We start from the raw sequence: 24,471 nt of genomic DNA on the forward strand, positions 1-24,471 counted from the left end.
ATTATTCACTTACTGTTGATACATTTTAAGGGCTCAAACATATAAAATATAAAACTCATACTTTTCCTTTTTCCATCTCTAAGTTCAGTTGAAATTCCACTGTCCACGTTGAAAAAGTAAATCACCCCAAATATTAATGGAAATTTGGTTACGTTAGTTACAGTGTTGAATAAACACTCTCAACTGTTATCACCAGGTTTTTTTTCAAATTTTCAATCAATATTTTCACTTTTCTACCAATTCTGAATGTTTTCAGAATAAGGTTCGCACATAAGAAATTTAATACTATGATACGAAAACTGAAATGATACCTTCAACTTTTAATGAAGAGCTATCATGTTTAAAGGAAGCATACCTTCAAACTACTTAGCTATGAACTGAATAATCTCATCTCAAAATTCATTAAATGCTCAGTAATCTGAAAAGCACTACGCTGCTCGTGTCTTATCTGCAGAAAGGAAAAGCAGAGCTCTGTTGTAGTTCACTGAAACACAGCGATATCGCATTACATTTTTATTTGTAAAATGGCTATTTACTTTCACTTACAAAACAATGATCCTTAATTACAAAAAAAAAAAAAAAAAGAAGTTATTAATGTAGCATTTCAGGCATCAAAACAAGCTTTTAAACACTGTTCAATGTATTTAAAATATCAAATCAGCAGTACCATGCAGGACAGAGGTTTTAAAGTTCTCTGACATCAGGAACCCTCTATAAATTTCCCTTCAGCAACAGCAACTTTCCCCTACTTTGAATGGCATAGATGAAAATGATGGCTATGCAACTCTGCATTCTGCACCACCCACAACCACTTTGGCCAGCCCAAGGCAAGGATGAATTCACACCACATGAAAGACCTAGGACAGTGTATCTTTTCTTGGTTGAAAGTAGAGCTTGGGTATGTTGCAAGTTATAGGCTCCTAATGCCACAAGCAGTTTTGTCACTAGGAGATGTCATAGCCTTCCAACTACAAGATAGGGCTGAACTGCACCTCAGCAGTTTATGATTTTTCAAATAAAATCTTGACGCATGTCTGTTTAGCCATTAAGCTCTGCCTAATTTAGAACAGCTACTGAAGGTCATTTTTGTTTTAGCACACCATTAGATCGCATGTCTTCTCTATTTTGTAGTAACAACTTTTCATGACAGCTATCCTCTTTCCCTGTTACATTCATTGGATGAATTACAAGAAAAAGCTACACGCAATGTTTCTCTAGCTAGCAGCACACACTTCAACTTAACTTTTTTTAAGTGGATGTATATACATCAAGAACTATCTTATTGTGGACTTAATGATATGACATTAAGGGGGACACCAATTAAAATCTACAAAACCATAAATTTGTAAAATTAGTCAAAAATCTGTCATTTTTCTGTTTTAAAAGTTGTTATTTTCTGTAATGATGGTATTTTAAAGGTGGTTTAGAAGTGATGAGACCTTAGAAATGAGGCAATCACAACAAATCTGACAGGCACTGGAGAGGATAGATATCAACCTCAAATCCAATGCTGTTCTCCAGCAAATCACACTCTTTATGTTGATGATATTGACACTGTAAGACAGGATCTTTTGATGAAGTACAGGACATAGAACATCTTCTTCCACAGCACACTCAGGGATATTAACTTCCTCTTTTAAAATATACGTAAAAACTATTTTTACAGTTAAAAACTATTCCATCTTAAATTAGCTGTGTACAATTTGAATGTGCACATACTTGTGAAAATCAGTCTTGCGCTCTGGGCACGACTAGAAGGACAGAAATCAAGATGTGCTATGCTTGACTGAAGCAGGCCAGCAGAAAAATCCATATAAAAATACCAGAAGGACTGAAATGAAAGCTTCAGTAGTCGATACAAAAAATTTAGAACTTGTTGAAAGAGCAAGAAGATGCATTAACAAGATGACACAAGATATATACACTTTTATATACAACATTATTCAGAAGACTCTGTACATTTAGCAAAGACAGACTCGTGCAGCAAAACACTGGGGCACTCAACATTCTGCACCTGGGTCCATCACTACACCCATCTGTTCATAAGAATTCATTTATTTTAACTTATGAGCACAAAACCTTCCATTCTCCTTGAGAATGAAAAATATTATGCAGCACTCCATAGTTCTTAAAAAATACACTGTCTTGAGGGAGAAAGGTTATTAGCAGCCATAAGCATAAAATGTCACCATAAGTATAAAATGTATGTTTAAATTTCATTTAAATTTCAGTTGTAGCTTAATTTATCAATCTGTTTCAGCCGTACTGCCAAGGTATGTTGTCTCAACTTGGTTTCCTAAGGAATGACGACTTACTCTGTCAGATCACCTGTCTGACAAGCAATCAAGGCTTTCACTCAACTCTGCAATCCATTGGCCAGTTCCAAACAACTGCCACAAAAAGGCAGAGGACTCAAAGAAGGCCTCCAAGTCTAACAAGACTGCCCTTGGCTGGAGAAAGGGGCTGGTTCGACACCTCCTCACTGAAGGGAATTTTTCAGCATAATCCTAACAAGTTACCTGTTAGTGCTGAATTAGCTGCTGATGGACACACATGGTCTGACCAGCCAGCCAGCACTTACCAAAAATGCCCTGACATGCACTGCGTCTTGTCCCCTTGGAAGGGGATGAGGACTGCTCTGAGGAGAATCAAGCAATAGACCTGAAGGAAAAATGGGTTATTTATTGTCACTGGAGAGAGAAGTAGGCTGGGTGTCTACAACATCCACAGACAACCAGAATTCATTAGCTCCATTACTTAGAGAACTAATTACACTTTACAGGACTGAAAAAACCCACTTAAAGCTCCTGGTGAAGACTAAAAGCACATACCCCATTCTGCTTTAGCTAGGAAGAAAGGCAGGAGAAGGAATGGAGGAAATGAGATTTAAGTTACTTGCTGGAATTGTACAGAGATCCAAGCTGGCTGCCAGAATATGCCTATTTTTCTCATTAGGGACTATTTACTAACTCAAACTGTAGTTCAAATGCTAGTACTACGTACCAAGGGTGGCAATATAAAACTATGTTAGCTCACTTCTATAATATCCATGTATAGCTATATTGAGTCACTCTTTAATACTATGTAACACATACTACATAAATCTTGCAGAACATTTCCTCCTAATCTAAGTAACTTTTATGATGGCCATCATCATCACAATTCCTCAGAACAAATTTAAGATACAAACCACAGCTTTTTTAGCACCTTCAGCAACCTCAGAGCACAGTAACTCTTTGGGCTGGCTATTTAACAGAAACTTCTGTAATCAAAGACACAAAAAACATGGCAGTACAAGATAAAGTCAAAATTAGTTTTAAATTGTATTCCAAAACTCAAGTACCCACCAGAGATACAGCAGACTTATTGCTGTACTGCAAAGTGTTTGAAAACTGCTTTTCCAGCAGCAAACATTTATTAACTGGAGGGAATATTCCCATCCCATGAAAACAAGTTTTTGTTTTAGAGCATCTTTAGGAGTCCAAAACAAAACTAAAATTCATTAGTTTTGTACTTACTGTCTAAAGTCAATTAATACAGATAATCAGAAATAGTCAGAAATTTAAATTCTTTGAGTCCTAATAAACACGGCTTGCTACTGGTCACTAGAACTTTCAAGACACATAGTCAGTGAAGACAAAAAGGGTCTGAATAGGTCAATTACAGAAAAAAAAAAGATGTCATCTACACATCAGAATAGCTAGTAATTATGAAGTCTACAACTATGTCTACAGAAAATTAAAGCTGGAAGTTATTAAATTCCACATTATATCTAAAGGTATCAATTTACAGTCAATTTTTTAATGGTTTTCTTTTTGACAAGGTGTAGAACAGCATTTCTAAAATTCATCTGTTAGAAAGGTGCAATTTCTTGACTAGATAAAAGCATGAATATCTCTGTAAACGTGGGTGCTATTTTTTTTTTTTTTCTAGTATCACAGCCTGGTGTTTGTTTGCTATCTAGCTGGTTTTTTTAAAACGCATTTTGATACTTTTAGACACAGCACATGCTTCCAGCTCCTAAATGACCTGCAGTGCAATTTACTGTAGTGTGTACTGTACAAAGTTCTTTGGTATCCACAGGAACAGTTACCAACTGATGTGAACTTCCTTCCCTAAAGAGCTTGTTTTGAATAACAAACTACTCCAGGGGGAAATACATTATCTTGTCTAATCAAACGTTCAAGTGAGGCTTATTTCATTCCAGGGCTTTACTATGCATTGTGGAAATGTTTGTGGCACTGACCTTTAATTAATCTCAACCTTAAAGGAAGACAGTAAAAGCTTAAAAGCCCAGATTGTGCATATGATTTTAAAGCTACATGTAAATGGTTTAAAGAATTAATAAAGATCTCCTATTTTTTTAGTGACCGTGTTCTCTAAGATGTTTGCTTTTATGTAATCGGTATAAAAGGTTTTCGTAAATATGAGTGGTTATTTGTTCTTACTTTGTTCAATCAGGTTTAAAATACAGATGTTACTGATATAGGGTTTATATTACCAACATGCTTCCTTTTACCCAAGTGTATTTATTCAGTGCTTTTTGATTAGCTGGAAGTGTTTCCCACTGAGAAACATGTACTTTAGACAGAAAACAATTCAACAGGACAGTATCACATATATGTAGGGCAAAAGTTCATTTTTCACGTCAGAGAGCTCGTGTCAGGTAAAAATATAACTTGGCCTCCTGTGATGTCTGCCCAGGTGGCACGAAGCAGAAACAGCCAAGCCATTCCTGAGAGGCCTTTTGCTGAGGAGACATCTTTGGCGGAGTTCACTGCCCAGGTCCCACCAGGGAAGGAAAGGACAAGTCAAGGATAGCTAGGAAAGAAGAGGAAACCAGGGGAAATATTGGGGTGCTTTCTTCAGCATCCTCTTTCCTTCACCTCAACCATCCCAGAGCAGATGTCCCTAGACAGGAAAAGAGAGTTTCTAGCATGCTCATGAAGAGTTGGGAAAGCAGAGCAAGAAAGCCTTTCTGATGCTGTGAAAAGCACTGATAGAAATACTCTGATGAATTACTCAAGTATGCAGTATTGATTATGTGTATCCATAAAAAGGAAGAAACCGACATAATTCCTGTTGTTAAACAACGATAAATACTGAAAGTTTTTGACACTTCTTTTTGACTACTGTCAGAAAGACAATTTAGTAACACTATAAATAAAATACGCAACATCTTATAAACAACATAATAAACAACATCTCAAAAACTGGTGCAATACTCTGGTGTATACATTTGCTGTAATGATCAAATACTGTTTTTACAGTAAACACTTTACTAATGCCTACAAAGTATAAAGCTCTTGGAAAATCAGAATAAAAATTAAGCCCCAAATATCACTGTTTTTTTTGCAACTGATGACAACCAATTGTATTACATTCCTTGAACATTCTCTACTTGTAAAGTGAAAAGTTGTAAGCTTCAGGTATTTTTAAAAATGGTACTAATGATTCAGTTCCAAATCTTATTCTGTTTGTTTTTGATGTATTTTTGATATCCATTTAGGTAAATAAGAAAACAAGCTAGTTATTTCTCTTCCTCACTGCTAATTTTCAGTTCTAGTTGGCTGCACAGGTTAATTCTAAGTTGGCTGGCTTTCAATCACATTTTCTACCAACCACTTTGTAACCTTTCTTGGAAACTTATCCCGATCTTAAAAAAAACGTAACAACATAATAAAACCTGCTTAAATTAAAACTTTAACTTTGAGTAAAATGACATTATTCTTGTTTTGCACTTATTTTGAAGACTAAAGTAACAATACTGGCTTCTACTAATATAACATTATTCTAGTTTTGAACATGTAACATGTTTATATTTTAGATAATTTATTTTTAGACACAGATGGAGAGCAATTTTATTCTAATCTAAAGCAGCTTGATTTTTTTTAACAAACCTGGTGACAAACATGCTCATGCCAATATTTTACTTCACATAATAAAAATGTGAACTTCCTTTCCAAGTGTCTCTTTACATACTCAGGAAACATCACTGGTACATTTTCCTTGTGATAAGAGAGGATTCTGATTTTGGAGAACTAAACATGGAAACTAAGGTAAAGGATGGCAGTAATACAATTTAAAACAAATTACAAATACTGCTAGATGCATAGAAGTACTATGTGGATTTATTAAATATTCAGCTTATAATAATCAATACATTAAATATTCAGCTAAGATGGCATCTGTATTGTTACAAAGACTGACATATTCTCCTTCCATTTTTCTGGTTACATAAATCCAGGTTGAAATGCAAACGAGGTTTTATTTTCCCTCTTTTTTCCTCCATGAGAAAAGAGATGAAATAATTTAATGCTTGAGTTAACACAGGCACAGATACTAGGGTTGTATTTAACATTTTTTGGCAGGAGTTGAAAAGTTCAACTGTAAAACTTCACTGGACTTTATGAAGACAAAACATTAGATCGTATCATGTTTGCTCTCCATTTATCTCCTAAACAACACAATTTAGCTTAGCTAAAATCTGAATTGATCCTCAGGCTTTTAAAGTTTATTGTGAAACTTCAGGAGCTTCACTGCTCCTGTGGAGAGCCCTTTCCCTTCTGGATAGCCACAGGCTCCCTCATGTTATCAGATAACACCTTTTACAAGGACAAGCTGGTAGAAATGAGTTGATGATTTTCTTGTTGTAGAAGCCTCTCCCAGCTTACAGAAAGAAAACCAGAAAGAAAACCATCATGGATTCTGGCAAGAAATGCAATGTGGTCTCACACTTGCTATGGTGTGGAAACCAGAAAAATTAAGTAAGGGTTAATAGGGGAATCTCACTGGCATATAAGCCAAAACTTTCACCTGCTCAACAGCTATGATTCATTTGTTCTTTTAGTTAACCTATTTAAAAATGAATCAGCATACTGCTGATATGGGATAGATTGGAAAGTAATCTCTTCTGGAAATGACTTCTTAAATCTTATATCAAGAAGGCAAGGTCACACTAGAGGTCTTAATAGCCTACTGTCCTTTTTCCAACAGTGGATGCCCAAAAAGAAATGGGCAAGGTCAGGAGAAGGATACATAACAACAGTCTTCCAAGACTTCTCAAGAATCCAAGCCAAACAGGCTTTCTACATACTTAGGAGCCCACAGCTGACTTCTGTTTTGTGAACTCTGAACTCATCCCATCTCCTCCAAAGGCCATGTGAAAATAAAATAGCTTTGATTCTACATAATGTCACTGATAGTCGTGCACTGGAACAATGCTTCATTCTTACTTTACAACCACAGAAACACTTATGCTGGCTGATCCAATACCACAGGAAAATGTAAACAGAATTTAAATGTATATATATACATATATAGGTATGCTACCCTGCCATGTCTTTTGTGGTCAAATGCCCCCTCATGGAATTTCTGCATACCTATCTAGTGTATTTTCAGTAAAAATAATAGAGTAGTAGAGTGGAAGTGCCTTGCAGTTACACAACAAAACCAAGAGAAAAGGGCTCTCGTGACATAAGGCTCAAACAGCCATGTAAGTCTTTTGTACACTCAAGTTCATGTGAGCTGACTGCTTTTGAAAGGCATCAGACTAAGCCTTAAGCCTTAAAGCTCCATTCCACAAAGTTGAGTTTAGGAATAACTACAGTGAATGTTGCTGTGTTTACTTATCCAAAAGGGCAAGGGTGAACAAGACAGACCTGTTCTTATACCATTTAACCTCTGCAAGGAATGTCAGTCTTCACATCAGAAGAAGCAAAACCAACACACTGTGCTGGGTTTGTTTCTCCTGACACACAGATTCCCAAGAGCCACAAAGTGGCTTTTGGTCTGACTCTAATCTTTGCCCGTAGATACCGAGGTGGAGGAAGTAAGCCTGCTTGTTTAGATAGCCATCACCTTCCCATTACATCCTACTGCTTGTTCCCATCTCCGCTTTCTTCTTCTCCATTTTGTGTCACCCGCCCTCTATTAAAACCACGGAAATGATCTGCACTAAAAATAACCTTTCCCTCCACCTCATTTGGTCAGGCCAAACAAACAGCTTTACCAGGACACAGCTGAGGGCACAGTGCATAAAAATGGGAAAGTGGAGCGGATTGGTGGAGGGCTGGAGGAAGGAGGACAATGGCTTAGCCTGGCAGCATTGTTGGAAACAATGCACATGAAACTAAAGACTAGGCACTCCTTAGCTGCCCAGAGTCCCGACATGACTCAAAGATTGATGACTTGCTTAAATTACAAAAGCTGAGGAGAAAAATAACTGATGTAGAGCCATGAAAAGACTATCATATGAGCCTAAGCATCTCAAAAAAGTAAATGAATTCCAAAGTCACTTGGCCAATGATAGACCCTCCAGTTTTAAAACATCAGGTCCCAACAAGAACCCAACCTTTCCACACTGGAAAAACCTGCCCAGAGAGAGTATGCACTGACACAAGTGAGCGAGTCCTCACCTACAGCAAACAAAGAGTGCTCAGAGCAAACTTGCTAGGAGCAAATGCCAGGAATTCCCCCCTCAAGTCAAGCCAACTGTTAAGAGTCACAATTTTCTCCCTACTACATCCTCACATTCCATAGAGTAACTCTCCACAAAGTACTGAAACTTTTTATTTTAAATTTCCCTCTTGGTGCCAGGAAACATGCAGAACAATATGTTTTTACAAAAAAAAAAATAACCAAAAAAACCCCCAAACAAACACACCTAATTGTGCTATTTGCAATGATGTTTTGTTGTTTGTATTTTGGAAGGGGAAAAAGTAAAAGAAAAGAAAACTTAGATTTACTAGATATTTTTTTATCTCTGTATTTGCCCAGGATTCCAAGTCCTAAAGCTTTAGTATCTTGACACCTATCATGTAAGCATGGATCAGGAATGGTGTTAGCATGACATATGGCTGTACTTATAATAAGCCCACCACTCCTAACAATTACATAACCTTTCAATGTGACAATCCTTTGAGTCAACAACATTGCAAGACCCATGTCAGCATTTTTCCTTCAAATTCATTCCATTGGGAAAGTAGGAACTACTCCTAGTGAAATATGAAATGGAAGTTGTCTCTTTTCTCTACAGATTTTGCTATCACAAGCAGGAGAACTAATGAAACGTGGATATACTGTGATCTGTGTCTGTAGTTCTTTAAACCTCTCACTAGCAAAGTCAAACAGCTTTGTCTTAACTCTGCTCTCAAACCCCTATTCTGAAAACAAATGCAAAACACACATCTCCAAAAAGCCTGCAGACTACCAAGGATAGCACTTGCCACAGGACTCATGAGTTTACTTGCTCGAGGTGATAGCTGGGAGCTGACATTACCATTTCAAAGCCACTCACCTGCCACCCTCCACCTGGAGAACCGTCTCACTGATGCCACAGACTTGAAACAAACTTATTCTATCCTCCAGATTCTATTTTCATTTCCATATACTCCAGGGGCTACAGCCAACAGCCTCTGAACTGGATTTTTCACCCCACTGTTAGCCACCAGATGCCCTAGATCTTGAATAGATTAGAACCTTGTACAGAAGTAGGAAAAGTCTTATACATAAATGCACATATGCGTGCCAGTGCACACATATGCATGAAAACAAAAACTCCTGCCTGCTGGTTTGCATTGAAAATATCTGAAGGCATGCTCTTTGCTCCTCTGAGCCTTTAGAGATAATACTCCTGACTGCATTACTTCCCTCAGCCATTTTTTTCTGCTTTTAGGGAGAAGAATGTTAGGTCCTGTCGAATTAGGGAATGTGAGTAATTCACTTCTCCATGAGAAGTGAATCATGTGCATCTTGCCAGGAATTAGTTTTAAAGCAATCAACATGTGGAAGCACAAGAGAATTTTGTGTATGCTATGCTATAGTCTGCTGTCTGACATAGCACCCTGGAAGAACATGCACTATTGATGAGAAATTATTACTGCCTGTTTATACACTATGGCCATGACAAAATTAGTTAGGTAACTAATGAAGTCCTAGATTAATTCAAGACATGATTACAGAAGATTTAGTTTTGGAAAAGAAGTCCCAGAGGCTTTCAACCAACATGCCCATAAAAGCTCTGTGAACAGAAAGTGGCAAATGTGTAAGACCACTGACATGACCTTACATCTTCCAAAGTTTCCCAGGCTTTCAGAAGTTTTTAACTTCTTGAGCATGAACTGATTCATGTAATTGAAAATGCAGACGTAAGTGCCTGAAACTGGGCAGTCATTTATCAGTGTATTTATGAGATTGTGATTGTTAAATTCACTGCTGCAGAATATCCCAACACGTGGACTGTCATACACCACGGAAGAGAGGAATTTTCTCCTCAACTTCATTTCCTCCCTCTGAACAGACAGGCACAAGAATATGTAATTACAGCTTTTTAAATACTAAAAATTGCATGTGGCTCCCTTTTTTCTTCAACTTGGAGTGATCTCTTTCCACGAGTAAACATATCCAGTTTTCTTTGTATTCTCTTACTCTTGATGCTCTCCTCTGGACTCCATTTGTGTACTTTTTTTAAAATTCAGTTCCCAAAATTAGACACAATACCTCAGCTGAGGACTCACCATTGCCAAAGAGAATGGCATAATTACTTCATGCTTTTTTTGTACAACAGCCTTGTTAATGCATCCCAGAATGAGTTAACTTATTGTTTGTGGTCCATTACTACAACAAAGAATTTTTCCTGCACTACAAGCAGTTTCTTTGCATCCTGTATCCTCTTCCATTCCCTTCCCTAGAGACTTTCTGTTTATTCCTGAGAGGCTACCAGAAGGGGATGACTGGTTGACCTGCTGGAGACAACCATGCTTGACAGATTTTAATACACAAATTCAGTATTACCAAGATCCTATAGCGACTTGCTCTTAATTGCTTGTACTGCTAAAAAAGCCTGAAAAGTGAAACAGAATTGAACTATTTTCTTTGAAATGTGCTAGTCACAGGTGATAGAGAAAATATGATGAAGAGAGGTACAGATTTAAAAATTAAATAAGTCAATAAAAAGAAGTATTTTAGCAGTACAAAGAGGCCTTCACTGGTAGCCACTCCTTACTATTTTTGCTTCTTTAATCACAATCTACAACACTTTTTCCCACAAACCACAAGTGCTGAATCATGTAAGACCTAAATTGACATAAAAATAACAAAATTCTGCTACTTGCAGCATTTCCCCAAGGGAGATCAAAAAGTTCAGACCATTTTCTCTTAGTGACACACAGCATTAGGAACTGTGAAAAAAAAAGGGGCATTTTGTATTTTTAAACATTTTATTTCTCTAATGAGAAGGGTTCAAAACAATGGTGTTCTTTTCTGCTAAATCAGGCAAACCATAATGAACGATTAAGGAACTATGAGCAGATTTGAAAGCACAAATGTCCTTTGTGGTACTGTAAACATTGCCTCTCCAAAATCAGGCTGAAGAGCAATTTATTTTCCATTTTAAGAACAAAAATAAAGTGTGGTCTCCATCTGTATGGAAGAAAATATTAGTCATGGTACACAATTTTAAAAATGCATCTTCATAAGTCATACATGGCAGTATAGCAAATGAAGACATCATTACACATGAAGGAATAAAACAAAATTGAATGCAATGGATTTTTTGAACAGACTCGTCAACATGTGTAACAGATCTGAAAATACCTGAGATAAGGATAATTATCATTAACAGTACCCTTTGGGCTCTGCTAATGTGTTGGTACAGAGGCCTTCACCCACATTCCTCTTACCTGCAATTGTGCTCAAGCTCTCATAGATTTATAAAATTACCTACTGTAATTATACAAAGATACCAACTCAGTGTCAAAAAATCCTCAAACCCTACCAACAGCAAAACACCAACAAAAACCCCCACTCCACAATAACAAAGACTAGAAAATGAAAAAGAAAACAACACCTTGAACACTATTTGTAGTTTGGGTTTCTTGCTACCCATAGGGTCTAGTAAAACTAGAAGGGCAACAAGAATGAGCAAAGACACAGAACAAGCCCTGTGAGAGAAGTTAAGGAGACTCTTTAAGTGGAAAGACAAATATTTGGAGGTATATGATATGCAATGAGGGGGGGCAATGTAGGAAAGATGAAATATTTCTAACAGAGAAACTAGGGAAGACTTGTGGGCAGCAGGCTTGGAGGGAAAAAAACCAACAAAACAAACAAAAACCTCCAAATCAATCAAATCAATCAAGTGGCACTTCCTCATATACCACATACTTAAACTGCAGAGCTCACTGCCATAACTGAAAGCTCACACAGGTTGAGGGGGCAAAAAAAAAAAAAAAAAAAGAATTCCTGGAAGAAAAATCGACCAAAATTATTAAATCCAGAAATACCACTCCCAGTCAAAAAAAACCCTCAGCCATAAATCTGTAGAGACTAGGACAACCAATGTGGGAAACATTACTATGTGTGGGTCCTTTCCCTGTTTCACTATCAGTCACGACCAAAGATGAGATCTGGTGCTAAATGAACCCGTGATCTGAGCTGGTACAGTATTCTTATAGTTTTATTGAGCTGTGCAAACCAATTTAAGGTAAATTATCTAGGACACTGTGCATAAAACCTTTACGTTCTGCACAGAAAGTTATGCTGCTGCAGCCTACTGTTCAGCAAGCCTTTTAAAGATATTATTATTAAAAAACCCCACAATATGAAAATGAATCACAGTGATTGAAAAGACCTACTGTTCACAGCTTAATAGCATCCAGAGAACTGTCACTTATCTGAAAAAGATTTTGCTTATTTCAAGTTCTGTGCCAATCTCTAACCTACACAACTTTACCCACCCCCAAGAAAATCCATAAAAGTGCTCAGCGACCTCCCAAATATAAAATTAACAGGGAAAAATGATCTGCTTGTTTTGTTTTTCACTTCAAAGTATTTGTGATTTTTATATTAATATCACTGCATAACCGGAAGCTCAGCTATGCTGGCAGTACTAGCTGTGCATTTAGGTCCATATATATCCAACTGTTTAAGCCTTTGCAACATTAGACCCTTGGGAATATAGCTGCTTAGGATGATTTCTGTATTTATGGAATATAAGAGCTCTTGCCAGCCTTTCATTCATCAGTGAGAAGAACCAAAACCTGCTCTATAGAACTGAAGGCCAAGGATGAAATTTACTACTTTATTTTTTTTTTTTTTAATCCAGTGAAAATCCTCTGCAGTTTGAATGGCTGGCTCTCAGAAATGTCAACAGCCATCTTCCTCTATTGACATGATTTTTAGTCCCTAAAATTATTTTTTGATTATGATTTCTCACTTACACATTCCCTGACTAATTATTCTTTTGGTCCATGATATACCCACACTCTGCTGTTGGTTAGCATGTTAAGTTTGCTGCTGTTGAAATCTGGGGAGAAATTCAGCAGATAACAACAGTGATTAGAAATGCTGATTCTAGGGGTGGGAAAAGAAAAGCTCTACTGTTCAGCTAAAAGTATGCTATCCTAAATAAGTGAGTCTTCTCTTCCCAAAAGGAAAAGGCAGCACTGACATCCTGAGATGGAAAGAAAAGCTAAAGTTAGAGGACACCTGTCTGCCAGAAAGAATATTTTCATGCACATTTTAAAAGCTACAAATCCTACCATGAAGACTCACTCTGCTGTGATACCTGCTGGAAATCTAATAATTTATGACATGGTTTCAGTAGCAAGTGGTGACACCTGACCTCTTCCTCTAGTGACCACATATTTGCTACACAGTTTTTTCATTCACATTTCTCCTCTGCTTTTTTTCCTTTTTTTTTGTTTGTTTGGGTTTTTTTTTTTTTTTTTCCTGGAGTTGGTAACTCCCCATGGCACACAGCCTGCACCAAAGTCAGCTCTGGAGCTGACTGACAACCAGGTCCTGCTGCTGTTTGTGGCAGCTGTAGGTTTACAGGCAAGGGGCAGTTCGTTGTCTGCATGGAGGGCAGCAAGGACACACTTTCCCCTATTTCAGTTAACTGTTCTTTGCCTTTTCTTGTTTTCTTACCTGACAGTTCTTACATTTGGTATTATTTAGCTCCTATGAAAGAAAGTATGTGGGTGTATGTTAAGAAAAGAATGATCTGCACAGCTCTGTCACTTAACATCCTCTGGAAGTGAGGGTGGACGTGATCAAAAAGCATTCACCAAATTAACAGAGATAAGAGGGCTTGCATATCTTTAGCCTATTTCATCTTGCTAAACAATCTCTGATCAAAACAGTGGGATAATTATTTGCATTAAAATATGTTTAAGTCCTACTGACAGCACCAAGAAAACTCAAATGTAATGAATTGGCAGAAGTGTCAGAAAATGTTTACTTTTAAAAGATTTAAAAGGCAAAGTTCATCTCTCACGTCGACGTAGCAGAAAAAATTCCAATATTCTATCTTGCCTAAGGATAAATATCCTTTCAAAACATCCAGCATAGGTTTTTAAAACAAATACTAGTAGATTAATTACAAGAGTACACTTTAAACCAACCAAAATTAATCTACTGATTTAAAGCAAGAAACCTTAATCTGCATGCTTCATGTGATAGCTGGCATGCTTACAACCAGAGGTAGCTCCTTTCCAAGAAATTATTACAAGTTTCCAAAGTAAAAGGCAATATGAACTTGAAACTGTGTTGTCCAAATTACATTCTCCTCCTGACTCCTTTTAAAGAGAAGGCCCTGAAACTTGAATTGAATCTCTTTAACTACAGCAAAACAAATTATGTGACAAGAGTGACAAAATAAAACCATAAACATTTTATGGGAACTTTTAGCAGTTAACTGCAAATGTGCATTTTTCTCGCCTTTTATCTGCTTTTTAGCAGTCGTATTTATATTTATTATAAAGAGCTTCTTAGATCCTCAGAGGAAAGAAATTGTTCATAATACCTTTTGGTTTTTAACCTATCTATTTCAGTGTATGCAAGGTATACACAGAGTCTTCTGTTCACGCTATTTAGCTTGTTCTCTGTTCCTCAGTTCAGGTTGCTACCTTCTGCAAACAAAATATCCTGTCTGTGTATGCAGTCTTTGTTGACATTAAAAGAGGTAATCCGCTGTTGACAATAAGTACAAGCCATGGATGAAGCTATGGAGGTGGTGAAAAAAACAAGGAAAAGGCTAAGCTCAACACGGTTGCAGAAAGAGAAGCTGTGATCTCATCAGGTCCTGAAGAAAGGGGATTGTAGCTCTTTGCTGCTGTGCAGATGAACACTCACTTCTTTGGAACACCAAATAATGACACTAATATTATTTGAATAGGTGATAGTCTCTGTTCCATAGGTTTCATTGGCTTCAGTGACAAGGTGCATACATGTAATGGTTTATCCATGATCTGTACACTTTTATCATGGTCACTGAAGCAAAAAACAAAGATTCTCCCTGACTAGTAAACATATTGCTCTTGCAGAGTACTCAAAAATGGCAAAACCAGAAAATTACCCTGTGATCTTTGGCTTTAGAGATTAAAAGAATTAATTGATAATAAAGACAATTCTGAAACATACTCTGCTACGTCTACCTTTTCTCTGAATGTGATGGAAAATATGTTTTCATGTAGTTTATAAATAGTGGCAATTTATAAAAAAATTCAATATCCTTCTTCTGAAAACTGCCACTTTTGAAAGTCTGAAATGTCATCACCCTTTGACTAAATGGACAATGTGTCTTCATTAAGAGTGTGTTACTTTTTGCACTTATTTATATTTACTTCCATTATAATTCAGTTTGATTTACATATAAGCAGAAAAACAACTGAATTTCTTGCCATCATTTGATGTTCATGTCAAATCTTAATACATAAACTCCTTGGTAATTAAATCTTCCGAGATTTCAGTGCATCTCAACAGTAGTGGTAAAAACGGCAAGAACTTCTTTTGTTTCTTGCCTTACAAAAAGACTGAGAATCAGGATCAGTTTGTGATTCTGGCCAGGCTACTACACCTCTGTCAAGCATCACCACAGGGATCCAGTGCTACTCCACTGGCTGCTTTTCCAAACCTTGCCTTCCAGGGTGGCACAGGACTGCTGCCACCTCAGCACTGCAGGATTGCTTTCAGAAGATACCCTGACAGCAGCCATAGTTGTGAAGGAATGCAAAACAGCAGACCCTGAAAGCAACCACACTTTAAAATAAACCTAGGTCCTTCACAGGTCTGTGGCCAGGACAATGGTAGTACAGGCTTTAACCTATTGATTCTGCCTTTCTTTAATTCAAAATTAGGGTGTACACTGAAAAATACTTGATGAACAAAAATATTCTAATGTTCAGAAATGATCATCTAATACATTTTTGGTTCTGTGAGGAGAATCAGTCACTCCTACTTAAAATGATAATTCAAGTTATTAGTCTTCATGTTGCCATCAAATCTAATATCCAAATTTAGATGTAAAAATATTTTTATCCTAATAAAATGCAATACAAGTATATGAACTTGTAATCTCAAATTGTAGCAAAAAAAAGGCAGAATGTGGTATTTATTATTAATACTTTGCAGTAGCTGACTGGATGCTCGACTGACTGTAAAAAAAACCCCTCTAATTAATTTGTATTAATAGGTACAAAACTTGGAAGTAATACCAGAAAATGTCAACAGGTTTGGAAACCACAGAAATAACTTAAGTTTTACTTAGCAGCAGCAATAATAATAATAATAATAAATGATAGTATCTTTCCAGTTTCACAATGAAAGTCTCTATGTTGTATGATGACAATAAATAAGTCAGGCTAGATAGTGTGAATACTACTTCACTATCTGGGAAATCAGACTCACATATAAGACAACAAACATTTAATTTGGTGTTACTATGATGATGTAATACTTAATGTAACATTGAACTTCATTCACAGGCACCATTGTTCCTAAGACTTCCTCAAATAATTGCCTTTTCAGAATGGAATTAATTATTTTACACTGTAAGCCACGAAAAAAATATATTCTAAAAATGCAAAGTACTTAGGAAAAAGTGAACCTTTTCCAGATATTTCAAAGTTGAATATGTTCTTAAAAATATTAAGACAGGAAGACATAGAAACAGAAGTTAATATCTGCGTCTTTATTTTTTTTTCTGAATACAACTCCTATTTATTAACTTTGGATCATTTGTGATCATGTACAGGATTTCCTATGGCTCTCAATCCCAGTATTTCTACTGCTAATTGTTGGGGGCCTAAGTAGATCCCTGAGCTCCTTTACTGGGATACAAATTTAATTCTGTACTTGTCATTGGAATAAAGTGTTGTGGGTCAGTGAGTGAGGAACAAGAGATGGAAGAAATATGTTACACTTTTATTACAGAATAACGTTCTACTATAGCAAAAAACTTACTTTATTTTATGCTTGAACATCAGTTTTTTTGTCTAAAGCAAGCACCATCCCAAACACAAACTGTGTATTTTACACAAGAAGTCCTGAGCTTCACAGAAGAGTTGTACTTAACACACAAACAACTCCAATTTTAACCTCCACTTGTTTTCAGTGAAGTCGGAGCATTTATTAAGGAGATAAAACAATTAAAGAAAACCATGGTACAGGTTTGTAATTTTACAGTTCCAGTATATATTATAAATTTGAGAAGTTTAGGTATTTTGGTATTTGTTGATTTGGGTTTTTTTTTCTTTTTTTTCCCCCTCCCAAACTGTTCTATACTTGTTTGTAGTATGATCCCAGTTCCAGTCTCTTATTTTTGAAACTACACAGTTAAAATAATAACTGATTATTTCTGAAAGCACAACTGGATTGACTGATCTATCAAAAGCAAACTTACTGCTTCAAGACAACAAGAACAACATAAGTAACACTGAAGTGTTTTTTTTGATCTCATGTATGAAATGCTTGTAACTTTAGCACTGACTAATCAGAACATTAAGGACTCAGTTTGCCAGTTTAATGAAAAGCAGACAACTTAAGCCACATCTGCATGCAAACAGGTACTTCATATGGAAGAAAAGCTATTGCTGGGCTTTAGCAGAATCTGCTCTTCACATGAAAAGAGCTCAAATTCAGTATCTGCTGTCGACACATAGTGTACAGCATGAAAAAACCTGCTACCACAATAAAAACATTTCATGGGTTACCCGATTGCTTCTCCTCCCTAATATCCTCTACTTCTGAGCATCAGTTCTGACAATTTTAACCTCTGTATGAAGACTAAGGAGAAGGAGCTGCCAACAGCAGCATATGTGTTTTCAGCTGTCCTTCTCTGTCAGCCTTCTTCATTAGTTCCTCAGGTTTTATTAATTCAGGGCAGTAATAAGGTTGCCAAACCAACGCAACTTTATTGTTGCGCTGGCCTTTCAAAAACTTTCTGCATTTGTTTAAATATGAAAATATGTTTTTATGTAAATATGAAAATCCACCAATGTGCATCTTAGATCACAAAACACCACAAATGACTTCATTTTTTTAAAGTCTAATTGATTTAAAAAAGTTAATATGTATATTATTATTGAATAATGTTAAGTACTGCAATCATAGGTAGTTATAAAAACCTGTGCTCATTCTACCCAAAATGGTAAACAAAACCCTAAAGTAAAAATTTAGATAGAAAGAAAGATCAAGTGAAGCTATTTGAGTGGCAATATTCTCTGCATTCTCTCTTTTATTTTATTTTCAGGTAAAACATATATTTTAACACTCACAAAAAAGATGGGAAAATTGTGAGTCAATTGAAAATCAGAAAATGTAAGGTGACGCTGTTTTGTAACTCCTTTGGGGTACATCCAAGGGAAACTTAAACAATTTGTGGTCAAATAAAGTTACAGCACTAACTGTACAACCCAAGCAGGTTTAACCATATATAAACCATACTTATCAATTTTTATCTTTTTTAAAGTCCAGGATAAAGACTTTCTACAGCCCAACAGTACACTTCACCTAAGCAAGATTTTCAGTTGCTTCAAACATTGAGATGCGCACTGTGAAAAGCAGCCACCTCCAGGCATCAACACAAGATGGAATTTGAATACCAGGTATCAGAGAAATTTGAAATGCTTAACGAAAGTCTATGTAACTTCAAATTCTGAGCAGAAGTATTTATCTTTCTTTATCATGTCTTTATATTATGAATGCGATGCCCTGATTTTTAAAAAGAAAACCTGAAGGAAAATTAAAGTCATTAGACAGAACTCAAACTGCAATATCTGAAAATGTAAAGCAAACCGCAGACCTGATTAACCTAAAGCACTTCCCCTGTCAATGCCCACATTAACATTTCATTCTTAACAGCTAAATTAAAGAGCTTGCCTGACTAATAAAATAGCTTAAAAAATTATATTTAAAACTCACACAATAAAATCAGCACAAGGGACTGCATTCACACAACTCACCACTTATGAAGTTTCCAAAAAATACTTTGCTTCCCTAAAACATTCTTTGCAAAGGAAGACGAATCTTTTGAAAACTCTCCCCGCTCCCTAAAACCTGTGAATTGTTTACATGATCTCTACTAAGCCGATGATTCATGTTTGCTGGTAACTGGTTTGTATGGCCAAACACCTGACAGTGCAGCCCAGGGGCAGGTGACCATTGCCTGCTAGAGCCCTACACAAAACTGATCAGATGAGCTTCGTTCAAGACATTTTACGCAAAGCGACTTCATTTGGCTACATTTTTGGGAAGAAAAGGGGTAAACGAATTGTACACTGATCAGCTTTGTAGTTCCCAGAAAATTCAAGAACTTTAAGAAAGACAAGTGATCTTGAGTAAACACACTTAGATAATACACCACAGTTACCAGCATAATATGGCCTTAATATGTTCACCCTGATTCACAAAGGACAAAATAAATCCCCATCAATAAAGGACTAAAACTGTAGCAGGTCAATTCCTGTTAACTTCAGCAAATATCAATCAACACATTGCCAAAAATAATAAAAAAATCCTTTTTGATAGGGCATGCATGCTACAATTCCAGCGTTAAAGCACTTCTACTGATTCTACCTTTGAGCAAAGATAATGCCTAATCTGGTCAGACAAAAATTTATCTTGATTCCTTGTCACAACTTCAAGGAAGAAAATACAGTGGACACTTGACTTATTTCTATTTATCAATTTTGTGAAAACTCTAGCTCTAATTCTTATGATTTACAGAATTAGAACACATCAGTCAGCCAGAAAATACTTGGTAAAAATTGTACAGTCTTTTATAAAAGTAATGAAACACTACGTAAAAATTATAAAAGAAATTGAGAAAGCTTTCAATTTTTTTATACCAACTAAAAGAACCATCAAGGTAGCATAACCAAACCATACAGATAATGATTTTTTAATGTATGTAAAACTCTTATGGGGGTCATTCCACAGACTCTTAAAGTAATGTTAAAACACCGTAAAGATAAAACCATTTGTTTTAAAATTTGTATCACTACTAAAGAAAATATTCTGCTTACATTTTATAGAGAGGTATATAATTTAAAAAAAACAGACAAAGAAAGACCCAGAATATTTTAGTCTAAATATGAAGTCCCCATCTTTACTCAAGTTCTTGGAATTTCAGTCATAAATTGCAATCAAGAGTATGATTTCACCCACAGGAAATCAGTATTTTCATATCCACCTATTTTAAGGGTAATTTTCACAATTAAATGTGTATTAGTTAATTTGTATGCAATTTAAGAAATGTCTGTCCAAGCACACCCAATATGTTACAAATATGCTTAAATTAGTGCCCCAGGAGTGTTGGTCAGATTGTGCCATCAGTGAAGTTTCTGCATTTCATCAGGGATCTCTCTTTAAAGACTCCTGATAAGGTGCAGTCATTTTCCCACATTTGGCATGCAATGTATCTGAAATCCATCTTCAACTAACACACATTGATTTTTATGACAAAGGTTACATGGCTAATGTCATCCAAAAAAATGACACATCTGTAATTCAAATTGCAACGCTAAGGGTCTTTAACAACTCATTACCATTAATACAGTCACAAACTCTAAAGCTGCCTCCTCCCTCATTCAAAGAAGGGTAACCTCTGTCACTCTATAGAATGTGCCAAAATGTGCCCCACAGCTGCCTATGTCAGCATTTTTCCCTTCACAACTATTTTGAAGTAAGGATGATTAGCCCTAAAGTCCTGCATGTCTACTGCTGAACACTTGGTTTGGGCTCAGAAGGCCTTACTCCATACATCAGCTATTAATTACAGAATCAGAAAGGCTTAGCAGAGGATGCCTGACTGATTACTATCCAAGTATTTATTTTTATATCAGTCCTTATCCAAAAATACTAAATGGGTCAAAATTTATTTCAGCTGGAAACCTAATTTTATTTTATCATTGGCCTAAACTGGAGTAAAATCAAGCCCTGAAGCACAATAGCATTTTTCTTTCAATCTGTCTTGCTCAAAAATCCTCCTGGAGATAAATAACATTCGAACCAAGCAAAATTTAAAAGCCCCAAAAAAATCTTGGCATACTTTACATTTTACAAATATTAAACCTATGAATTGAGCTGAGATGAAAACAGAAGGGAAAACATGGAAGTGACACAGAAATATATTTACTTCTAAATCAGCATTAGATTTCTTCTTTTAAACTTGTAACAATGTTTTAAATATTTTTTTTAAATTAGGACTAATAATTGACACTATTTAAATAAAATGATGGTATTTTCAGAAAACCTATTTAATTAAAAACCACTTATTAATATTTTTATTTTAAACCAAAATGGACTTTGAATTGAGATTTCAAATGAATTATTAATTGTTTCAAGGTCCACTGGGTCCTACTCTTTTCCCCTCCAAGAAGGTTAAATTTTCCGCTATATAAAATACCAAGCCATGAGTCAAATTTGACTAGATATAGCCAGCTTCTGTGAAAAAGGAGAAAATTTGAAAGCAATAATAAAATAAAAATATCTCCAGCCCTATGAAAGTCCAGTTCAGCCTTCTTTTATCCCAGAAACTCAAAAGAAGATATGTACTATAGAGAACTGCAAAGTATATGTATCACCATTTTTTTTACTCATCCAAGGATAAAAATTCAAGGAAAAAAAAAAATCCACATAAAACGAGCAACAAATGCCTCAGAACTGCAATACCTGCATTAGACAAATACTTCATGTCAAGCTCACATTCCATTTCTAAAAAGAGTTCCTCATTTTCACTAACTTACATCCACCAATTGAGCAATTATGCAATATGTGGGTGTACCTTGCAGTCGTTTTTTTTTTAACATCTGCATTCTGTGTTAAATTCTAACCGTACAAGATGTCTGATAATTTTTCTTTATCTTGAACCTTCAAAGTGGTAGGTTTACCAGAGGCAAAACCACACATCAGAGAATATGAGTCATGTAACAAAGAAACTACTCTTCCCCTTCTCTCCCCCTTGCACCCTGAAGCTATAATAACCTAAAGACACTCTACTGTAAATGGCTTCTTTGGCAATATTGATAGCATGTACAACTCGCAATCATTTAGCCAACAAATGATATTTTTGAGTCCTTACTGTATCCATAACAAATTGCTTTCAGTACCATTTTAAGTCAAATTAAAACTGTGCTACAGCAAAAATAAAATTCAGAATGTCTATGCACTTGGTTTCTTGTCACGCACAAAAACGAGACATTCTATGCATGTGCCTATAAATAATAACATAAGAAGATAAAAATAATATACAATGCCTGTGCAAGTTAATCTGAAAAGTATCTTTCATTTGTATACAAAAGATTAGCCTCCACACACAAGTCCCACATTGATTCCATATCAAATTAAGGCAACATTTACATACAAGCAAACCACTGCTCATGCCAACTACAATACATGAGGAAGCAAAGCACCTCACTTGACCACTGCTTACGCAGGTTTCCACTCTGAAGTGCAGTAAGTATGGGAAACAACACTGAGGCCACTCTAGCCTTTTATTTCCTCTTATATCCTTTTCTGCAGGTAGACAGTAACTCCTCAGATTAACATCCTGCATCTAATTCCACGTAGGAAATCAGCTTTCAACAAAGTCTTATTTGATGTGTCAATATGTAAGATTGCATCAGAAAATCTGAAGAGAACTAAATGCAGAAACAGCATTTAGAAACATTAGCAAATAAATCTGTAACAACAAAACCCTGCACCACTAAAACAGGTGCAACCACCACTGTCTTGTAAGAAAGTTAACAGAAGTGATGCTAGCATAAGAACTTTTTTTGACCATCTTCCAAAAAGTAAATAACCCCAATGTCCCAGTAAATCCAAGTGAAGCAACATATTCCCTCTCGAAGCAGAATAAATCAGTGGCTTCTATTCTTACCTGTGTATAGTCAAAGTCAGAAAGAGGAGCTATACTCTTGATGTAGTCCATTCGAAATTGGTTTTCTGGGTTGGCCAATGGAACTGGGGGTATTAAAGTGCTCATAGCTGAAACTATAGTCTAGAATTGGATAAAACAAAAAAAAACAAACACATTAATCTGGATACAGGATCAATAGAAGATAATCCAATCTGATCAGCAAAATGGGATTTCATTCATCACAATCTTGGAAAGCATAATCCTTATAATTTCCAGTACAAACAAGCATGTAAGAACAGTATAAAGTGTGTTCTTACCACAATCGCATCTTTAACGTTTTTCCGAATATCCAGTATTTTCTGTTTCTTTTCTCTGCATTAAAACAGAAATATTAACACTTTGATTTTTTTCTTCCAAAGCAGTTCAGTCACTTGCATTTAATTTTTTTTCACTGATCGTTTGTTTATCTGCTCTTCAAACATTAAAACATACTAATAGTAAAAAAAAAAAAAAAAAGGCAAGACAAATACATTAACCATTTTCTTGCATAGTATGAAGAGCAATGCACATTCATCCCTAATATATTTTTTAAAATCATTCAATCACAGCCACATCTGCAAAGCTTCCCCTGATGGAACTGGAAGTCATTCTTTCATTTCTACAGCATGATGTAAACATGCTCTAAATTAACAACATGTAGGTGAAGGCCAACAAATATCTAAAATGAATGCTACGGATTAATAATGATTTCTGGCAAAGAGTTCTTTAAAGAGAAAATGATGTAGCCTCACAAAACAGGAGGATTTCTAACAAATAGGCAAAATTAGTTTCAGTTTTATGCTAACCCCAGCCCCGGAAAAACAGCACACGGTGTCATCTGATTATGATTTGACATGTATTTTTATATTACAGACAGATGCAATATTTGGTTATTTGCTTCTATGTAAAAAGTAGTCGCCATGTTGTTGCTACACAGGGGCCTGTCAAGCGCTGCAGTAGCAACAGTGTAAAATACAGTAAAGGGGCCAGAAGGAGAAAATGCAAACATACAATAGCAGCAATTTCCTTATTCTCACTCCCCTCCCTCCCTCACAACACAGTGTCAAGGCACCAAAACACAGGGGATGAGAGGAGAAATTTCCTAGCGTACTGTGTGTTAACCTGTTTCCAACATTTAAGGAAAAATAAGTCACAAAGTGTCAACAATTCTTACTCTGAATTAAATCCATTGACATGTAGGATTCGCATTTGTTTCACAATAGTGCTTTTTCCTGACTCACCAGCCCCTAAAAGAGAAAGAAGGAAAGGGAGAACATTGTGATACACGGTTC

At 36.0% G+C, this 24,471-nt stretch overlaps 1 protein-coding gene and 1 long non-coding RNA gene across 3 annotated transcripts in view; one reads left to right on the plus strand and one right to left on the minus strand.

Annotated features, from left to right (window-relative positions):
- The window catches only part of LOC119696899, a 33,493-nt gene extending 27,876 nt beyond the window's left edge, over nucleotides 1-5,617 (plus strand). Inside the window, exon 2 of the long non-coding RNA XR_005255685.1 lies at nucleotides 2,261-5,617. This is a non-coding gene — a long non-coding RNA (uncharacterized LOC119696899). The remainder of the gene's footprint in view (nucleotides 1-2,260) is intronic.
- Nucleotides 1-24,471, minus strand: part of GNAL (G protein subunit alpha L) — a 181,325-nt gene that overhangs the window by 88,642 nt on the left and 68,212 nt on the right. For both annotated transcript variants that reach the window (XM_038126798.1, XM_038126799.1), the window contains exons 2-4: nucleotides 24,354-24,426; nucleotides 23,458-23,512; nucleotides 23,162-23,281 (exon numbers count right to left, since the gene is read on the minus strand). In XM_038126798.1, coding sequence (XP_037982726.1) covers nucleotides 23,162-23,281; nucleotides 23,458-23,512; nucleotides 24,354-24,426 — 248 coding nt within the window. The remainder of the gene's footprint in view (nucleotides 1-23,161; nucleotides 23,282-23,457; nucleotides 23,513-24,353; nucleotides 24,427-24,471) is intronic.

Source organism: Motacilla alba, chromosome 2, assembly GCF_015832195.1.
Source record: "Motacilla alba alba isolate MOTALB_02 chromosome 2, Motacilla_alba_V1.0_pri, whole genome shotgun sequence".
NCBI lineage: Eukaryota > Metazoa > Chordata > Aves > Passeriformes > Motacillidae > Motacilla > Motacilla alba.